The 8557-nt window shown below is 47.0% G+C and overlaps 1 protein-coding gene across 2 annotated transcripts; it reads left to right on the top strand.

Annotated features, from left to right (window-relative positions):
* The first annotated feature begins 480 nt into the window (after positions 1-480).
* On the top strand, positions 481-6432 carry prmt1 (protein arginine methyltransferase 1). 2 transcript variants are annotated; one of them, XM_004573111.5, is made up of 10 exons: positions 481-625; positions 1973-2068; positions 2147-2302; positions 2390-2453; positions 2531-2673; positions 3161-3248; positions 4753-4868; positions 4975-5125; positions 5612-5733; positions 5805-6432. In XM_004573111.5, exons 1-10 carry the CDS (start codon positions 590-592, stop codon positions 5886-5888), a joined length of 1056 nt encoding a protein of 351 aa, XP_004573168.1. In that variant the 5' UTR covers positions 481-589; the 3' UTR covers positions 5889-6432. The 2 variants fall into 2 exon arrangements, with proteins under 2 accessions (XP_004573168.1, XP_004573169.1); XM_004573112.2 differs by having other exon boundaries at positions 491-625; positions 1982-2068.
* The last annotated feature ends 2125 nt before the right edge of the window (positions 6433-8557 follow it).

An 8557-nucleotide genomic window follows, 5' to 3' on the forward strand; every position in this document is an offset into this window, starting at 1 on the left:
TAATACATTATGTTACAGATTTTAATATTAATTAGTTATTGTCAGTTGTTGATTTGTCCTGTTCTCATTGTATGACGAATTATGATGGCTGTCTGGTAGCTGTTTGCATACAATGCATACTCTCTCTCTCTTCATATGTGTGTGTGTTTCTCTGGTGAAATTCAGTGTGGTTCCGACAACAGTTTCATGTTAATGTACAATCCTTAATGTTATACACACATTTATACGCACACATAAAGTTTTGTGTGTGTGTGTGTGGGGGGGGCAGAGGTGAAATCCTCTAACAACGATGCCACGCATACAGGATTGTTTGCATTCATTCACAGATGCTTCAGTGAAGGTTACCAAGTGATCACAGACTATTATTAGGGACTTAAAAAGACCGGAAGTATTCAAACACGTTAAAAACACAACAGTCTTAATGGACGCAGTTCAGTTTGGACCCGGAAGCAGGGTTTTACGTCATCACTTAAAAACCGGATTGATTTGGAGGCCGGGCCTGTCGTCTGCACCAATCAGAGATAAACGTTGGCCGTCGTGGGCGGGACAAAGGGAGACGCTTACAGACCCACGCAGCTACTCTGGGTAGATGATCGAAATGGCGGCGCCAGCAGAAGGGATGGAGGTAAGGTCTTCTAGTGTGGAAATAAGCTTCACTTATATTTATCTTTGGAGACGACACGCGGTCATTTTATACAGTCACGCCACATTGCGTACACGGTTATGTTTTTACCTTTACTTAGCACATGCGTACCAGCTAGTGATGCATCCATTTTAACATGGCTAAGGCTAATAGAGCTTTAGCACCGTTGGCGCTCATTCATCTAACATATGTGACCGAGAAAGGCCAGACACCTCACCCAGCACGTGCCGCATCCTCGCGGCTGTGGGACGCTGGAAGAACAGAACCGTCCTTTCAGCTGACGCGTCACCGGCTGCTGGCGATGGAGCGAGCCTGTCGTGGACCGCATGGGTGCTACCGTGTTAGCTTTTGAACTCGTTAGCTAGCTGTGCTACAGAGTTGAACTCTTTCTTGGTATTTTCTTACAGTTTATCCATAAACTTGTTCTTTAACAGATGTCATGCGATTTCTGCCACGATCGTTTCCCTCTGGTGCAGTTTACAGGCGGCAGCAGCGCTGAACTAGCCGCGTTAGCATCCTCAGGGTGATAAAGAACTACGTTGTAGGGAGCTTTAGGTGCTCTGCCTCTCACAGAGGTGAACAAACGTGCTAGCTGTACTGAGCCCGAGCCGGTAGCTACAGAGGAGGTCGTGAGTGTGCACGTGGAAACCCAGCGTTATCGAGGAAGGCCAAGCGCGCGCGATTTCTACCAGCCATGTGCCACCATCTTTTGTTCGGCCAGAGTTCGCGTTAAAGTGGGCCACGTGTATTCAGCCCGGCGTGGAGTCTGTTTTAAAAACTCTAACCCGTTTAACTCAGTCCGTGAAGCCGGACTGGGAACGTGCGTGTTTTCAGCCCCCGTGTCTAAAGCACGTGGAGCGCCATCTTGTCGGAGTACACAATAGGACATCACTGGTTCGGCTGTTGCCGCCTTCAGCCCTGTTCTGGGTTTTCCCCCTGCAAGAGATGATCGATGCTTATGGTTGTGGATGATGCTGATACCTGGTGTGTGTGTAAACAAACTCTGGACTGTAAGGCTGCCACAGAGTTGCTATATTAATATATCTAATTGTAAAGGGAGCCAACAAAGCTGCTGGTTGTCAGATTTATCAGCTCTTATCACTAAGACGGGAAGTTCTAATCATGTCATTAAGTAGTTATTTGGAGACTGTGCAGCTGCAGCTTTGGTTATTAACGGTGTTGCTGCTTCTAGAACAGTTGTTCCTGTTCCCAGCCCTGAAACTTGTTACTATAGTGATCATCATCATGGTCCTACACGCCTATTGTTGATACAGAGACTGCGTTTAGCAAAGATGATGTTTAATTGAGACGATCTTGGTCTACTGTGAGGTTTCCCAGGGGGAGAGCTCAGCCAAGCCTGCAGCGGAGGACATGACATCTAAGGACTACTACTTTGACTCATACGCCCACTTTGGAATTCACGAGGTATTTCTCTAGTTCGTAATCTGTTTAGAGCGTAACTCAAGGAAACCTGTGTGTCATGAATCCTGCTTTGTGCTGTAGGAGATGCTGAAGGATGAAGTTCGCACTCTCACGTACCGCAATTCCATGTTCCACAACAAGCACCTTTTTAAGGACAAGGTGGTGCTTGATGTGGGCAGTGGGACGGGTATCCTCTGCATGTTTGCTGCCAAAGCCGGAGCCAAGAAGGTTATAGGGGTAGGTGTTTGATTCACCTATCAGTGGTAACGGCGTCACTCACAGCTAGCGACGGTCTCTTGATGCGTTTGTGTTTGATCTCCGTAGATCGAGTGCAGCAGCATCTCTGACTACGCTGTGAAAATTGTGAAGGCTAACAACCTTGATGATGGTGAGTAAATAGAAGCCAACATGATTTCAGTCACGTGATCATATTTAAAAATACTTGAGCTCTTCTTGTGTCTGCAGTGGTGACCATCATTAAAGGAAAGGTGGAAGAGGTGGAGCTGCCTGTGGATGGAGTAGACATCATCATATCAGAGTGGATGGGCTACTGTCTCTTCTATGAGTCCATGCTTAATACTGTTATTTATGCCAGAGACAAATGGCTGGTAAGTGTGCACTTCTGTTTGTTTGAGCTCTGTGAGTCCTGTTTCAGTCCTGTGGTTGTTTGGAAAACATGAATTCGATGCGTTCTCTATGAAGGTGTGTGTGCTTGTGAGTACGGTTACGCCATGATGGCGTTGGACTGCGACAGCATGTCTACATGAAGCTGATAACAGTAATGATATTGGACAGCATATCTTTCTACTGGCCCATGTGTGTGGGATTGACTGAACTGTCACAGCTACAGTCCTTGTGACTGTTTGTGTAAACAGTGTTGGCTGTGGTGATGTTTGTGTGTGCGCTCAAACCTTTGTTCCTGTCGCACGTCTGCGATGCTCCTTAAGTCTGTAGATGCATGGGTTTGGGTTGAGCCAGGCTCAGCTTGTGGGTTTTTTAAGCTACTCGTTTATTGCTCACTTGGTGTGAACATACTGACTTTATTGATCTTTTCTCTGAATACTTGTGTTTTTGTCCCTCTTTATACAATAACAGAAACCAGATGGACTCATTTTTCCAGACAGAGCAACCCTTTACGTCACCGCCATCGAAGACCGACAGTATAAGGACTACAAAATACACTGTGAGTGCTCCGAGTGCTTCCTGTATGCAGGTCATTGTCAATATCACCCAGTTGTCCCACAATAAGAACAAAGATCCAGATAAATGAAGAAGTCCTCGACGTTGGGTTCACTGTTCAGTGTGAACATTAATGTGAGGAGGAAAAAGAGCCAGTGTAGCTGTGGAGCTTCACTCATGAAGTGAAGCAGCAGAAACATTACAGTCCAAACATCAGCGAGGTACCAGCACAGTGAGGTCTCCGGTGTCGGTGCTGCAGTCGTGCTGTGGTGGAGGGGAGCTCCGCTCTGCTGTTACATTTATTCTAATCTGCGCTCCCTTTTCCTCGTCCTGCCGTTCGCCCCACCTGTTGAGTCCAAATCGCTTCCTGTAGTTTTAGAAAAACACATTTAGGTGGTTTTAGGATTTTATTGTGGACGCGTCGTTTTCTAAGTCAATGTATGTTTATCGTTGGTGTCGTCGACTCTGAGGACGCTCTAATAATTCAGTAAGTGGGTGTGGTAAAATGTCATGTGTCCAACATGTAAGGTTACTTCGTTGTGAAAGCGTGCACACAGTGAAGGAAACGAGTGTGTTTTTGTGTCGTCACACAAAGTCCGGTTGTATCTGAAACCAAACTGGACCAAAGGAAACGACCCGTCACAGGAGCCGTCCATCAGTGGGCTCACTCCGTCACCCGTGGGCTCTGATTGGCTTTGATGTGCTGCAGTCGTGACCTGCTGTGAGGTCAAATGTTTGCTCGTGTTGCAGGCATTTCCCCTCTCTGGTGTCATAACTGTTGGGTCTGTTACTCACAAGTAATGGATTACTTTAATGGAGTGTTTTAATTACTACACAGAGTAATTCTGTTGTTTCCGTGACTTTGATTAATCGGAGCACTGAAACAGTCTCAGCAGTACAAACCTGACACACATCTAATGAGGACACGCAGACTGAACTCGGCCGACCACACCAACCTCTCTGCACAGTTAGACTGCTGTGGACTGAGTGGGCCTAAAGACGGAGTGAAAGTAGCTGCGTGTCTGAGATGGTTGGAAGTAACTTTGTTTAATGCTTAAGTCTGAAGTCATTACTCGCCAACAGAGCGCCGCCTCCTCGTCAGCCTGCCTTCATCAAAGGTCACAACACGAACAGGTTTCATGAGCCCAGTTTGACCTTTTAGGTTCAAACTGTCATCAGCATGTAGAGTCAGATATACAGCGATGAGTGTAAAACACTGCACCGGCTCCTTTTATGCTTCACTGCGATGTAACTATGAAAATGCCCATCAGATTGGATCCACTGTGTAATACAAGCTTGTGATGGTGCCGAGTTCAGGCTGTGCTCCAGTGTTTGTAAGCGTTCAGTGTCAACGTGGTTATTTAGTCTGCTCGCCATTAGCAGAACGTCAACAGGACGAGGTGAGCCGAGCACAGCGCTGCACGTGACAGACGCTCAGCGCGGTGACCCGTCTGTCAGAGAGGACACTGTGGACCATTGTAGCTGTAACCTGGTCTTGTCTCTGTCAGGGTGGGAGAACGTGTACGGCTTTGATATGTCCTGCATCAAGGAGGTGGCGATCAAGGAGCCCCTGGTGGATGTGGTGGACCCCAAGCAGCTGGTCAGCAACTCCTGTCTCGTCAGGGTAGGTGGATCGTTCTCTGCTCCTTGAATGGATGTGGGACAGGCAGAGGGTGGCTGAAGCTGACCTGAAACATTTGGTCTGAAGGCATCTTGTCTTTTTTGTCTAGGAGGTGGACATCTACACGGTGAAGGCCGAAGACCTGACGTTCACGTCCCCGTTCTGCCTCCAGGTGAAGAGGAACGACTACATCCACGCGTTGGTTACCTACTTCAACATCGAGTTCACCCGCTGCCATAAGAGGATCGGCTTCTCTACCAGTCAGTGTGCCTGCTGTCTTTACACTGGTGTCCCAGTATGCATGCTTTCTACTGCCCTGATAGTCACTGCATGAAAGCAGGTCTCATACCTGAATGAGTTTACAGTGTTGGCAGGATTGTTGCTCTGGGCGTTCTCAGGGTTCACGTACTTCATCCACATACTGAACATTTCATGTTCTGTCAGACGGGACGCACTGACCTTCCTGCAAACGGCGGCGGGTCGTTGCCGTTGTACAGATCGTTCACCACTGTGAGCTGACATTAGTGTCTGCTTTGACAAATTCAGTTTTATTTATACAGCAACGAATCCGGGAGGAGAAGCTCACATCTCAGCCTGCAGCCAGAATTAGCTTTACAGACACATGACTACAGGTGAACAGGCGAGGGGTGGTCAGCTGATTGGAGCCAGTCAGCTGAACTGTGTGACACACGGGGCGGGTTAAAATAAAGGCTGGTGTAGATTACCAACGCTCTGTCTCCCGACAGGCCCAGAGTCTCCTTACACCCACTGGAAGCAGACCGTCTTCTACCTGGATGATTACCTGACTGTGAAGACTGGAGAGGAGATCATTGGCACCGTCAGCATGAAGCCAAATGTCAAGAACAATGTAAGCACGGCTCGGCCGCTCTTTGCTTCGATTCATTTGTCTTTGTGTAACCTGACCTGCTGTCTCTGCAGAGGGACCTGGACTTCACCATCGACGTGGACTTCAGGGGCCAGCTATGTGAGATGTCAAAGACGCTGGAGTACAGGATGCGTTAGACGCCTTTCCCTCCGTTCCTGTTTTGTCATTAGTAGAGGACAGATACAGAGTCTGAGCGATAGTCTGACGCTCCCGCAGCAACATTTTAAAGACATCACTTGTTCAAACATTAACAGTATTTAAATGGTTTTTGTGGCTTTCAGTTCCAAGTGCATTGGCGTGGTGCTTCATTGTCATATACACTCAACAAAATGTATGTTAGCATACGAAGGTTTGTCCCAACACCTCGTTGGGTTCTTTGGGGTTCTGTTTATTTTGCATGGGAGAAGTTAACACAGACGCAAACTCAGCCTGTCCTTCATTGAACGGTAACCATGGCGTTGGAAAGGACGCTGTTTGTAGACGGTTGCTGGACTGATTCTTGCTGGACTTTTAGGCCACACCCCTTCAGTTCCACCTTTCCTCAGCTTGAGAGCAGTGTGTCGATGGTAACAGCTGTGTTGGCACTCTGCACAGACCGCTCTGACATTCTCAGTTTTCTCTTTTGTATTGTTTCTGGCTGCCACTTTTTCTTTTTTTTAAAAATAAAATTCATAAACTGTACATCTAACTTTCTGAGTTGTGACGCTCTCCCAGCATCTTTGTAGAAAATCTCACCAAACAATGAATTGTTGCTTCCATGTTCAGGTGTTTACTGCCCTGAACAACAGTTCTTCACATTTTACAGCACTCTGTGGACTCTCATTACATTAAACATGACATGTTTGGGCCTTGGGTGTTGGACACTCTTAAATTGATTTAGGGACTTTAGAGATGAGGCCAGAAACTGTTGGACAGATGCTGGTTAATTGATCACAAAAAAGTAGGACTTTATCGGTTGGACCGTTAACTTAAATTTGTCGAAATTGTTTAGGCGCTAAAGCTGACAGATGTGACAGTCACGCCAGTGAAGCTTAAGACCCTTAATGAACCGAACATCAACTCAAAATAAGCACAGATATGCAATGTGTATAACATAGTTATAACTGCATCTGAAATACAAGGTTAATATGATATCTATGCATAAACATCTTAAGGCCATCTTAAAGCTGTCTGTTACCTTGTTAAAGCAATGATCATACTGCAGATTATATTATGCTGGTAAAATACTTTTGTTCATCCCCACACCATGAAGTCTAGAAGTTTAAAGGAAGTAGCGTTGGTTACTGTTCCCAGTGACAACACAGGTTCTGATCGATGCCACGTTCTGGCCCGCATCCTGAATTCAGACGTACGAACTCTGAATATGGGAAACAACGTTTGGGCTCACGTGGTTCTCGTGCATGCAGAAGAGTCTGTGGGGGACATGCGGTGAGTCGTGTGTTAAAGCGCTGTCAGAGAAGATCTCAGTATAATAATACTCGAGTATATAATACTCGAGTATAACAAACACTCGCCCACATGCTTGATGCTAGTCCCGAGTTGGTCCCTGCTGCCTCAGTATGTATGTGCACGACTTGTGTAGGCGAAGCGTGGAGAAGTGTTGTATAAAGAGCTTTGATTGCTCGGGTAGGATAGAGAGGTGTCACATAAACAGTGTCAGCGTTGTTTATCAGCTGGTTCAGTCCCAACTAAACTGTCCTACATGAAGCCTCTGATGGGTAAGCACGAATGACCACAGACCTTCAGCATTGTTGTTTCACCATGAACTGGCCACCATCAGGTGCTCGCCGCGAGAGCCGAGGAGCAGCTGCAGAGAGACGAGCTCACAACACCCCATCACTGATGGAGCACGTTTAGTTTGCTGACCAGCCTGTGAAATACTGGGAGCCTGATCGCATGATAATGTAACCAAACTCTGGATGCTGCACAGAAAAACAGCATGGCAGCAGTGCAGTTTGGGGGCAGGACCATGGGGCTGGTTTCTAACATTCAGCTGCTTCATATAACTGAAGGAAGGAAAGACGCTACGAGACCGTCTAGATAAACATCCGCTGCCATCGACCAGGATGATGAAGGTGAAATGAGTGAACGTGTCATCAAACAGCTGAGGTTTGAGTGTATAGACGGGCCCATCACATCATCACTAACAAAAGCTTTGGTGTGAACTCTCACTGAGTTTGTACAATACTTATATCAGAATCAGAAAGGGCTTTATTGCCAAATGTTGAGCAGGTTTACAACATTAGGTACTTAGTGCAAACATGCTGTCATATAACGCTTAAATAGACATGAGAATAAGAATTAAAAGTGCTAAGTAGATAGATATATACATGATATATACATGAGTGCAGGTGGTGATCAGTGCTAAACATGGAATGATGCAGTGAACACAGCGTAGGGTCATGTGTTAGTGGTGGGGACAGTCATATGGTTATTGTTCATGTGTCCAACAGCAGAGGGGAAGAAACTGTTCTTATGGCGAGAGGTTCTGGTGCGAATGGACCGGAGCCTCCTGCCTGAGGGGAGCAGGTCAAACAGACTGCGTCCAGGGTGAGAAGGGTCAGCTGTGATCCGAGCTGCACGCCCCAGTGTCCTGGAGGTGTACAGGTCCTGCAGAGATGGGAGTCTGCAGCCAATCACCTTCTCAGCAGAGCGCACAACACGCTGCAGTCTCTGTTTGTCCCTGATAGTGGCTCCAGCGTACCACACGGTGATGGAGGAGGTGAGGATGGACTGGATGATTGCAGTGTAGAACTGCATCATCGTCCGTGTTGGCAGGTTGAATTTCTTCAGCTGCCTCAGGAAG

This window comes from Maylandia zebra, linkage group LG4 (genome assembly GCF_041146795.1).
Source record: "Maylandia zebra isolate NMK-2024a linkage group LG4, Mzebra_GT3a, whole genome shotgun sequence".
Lineage (NCBI taxonomy): Eukaryota > Metazoa > Chordata > Actinopteri > Cichliformes > Cichlidae > Maylandia > Maylandia zebra.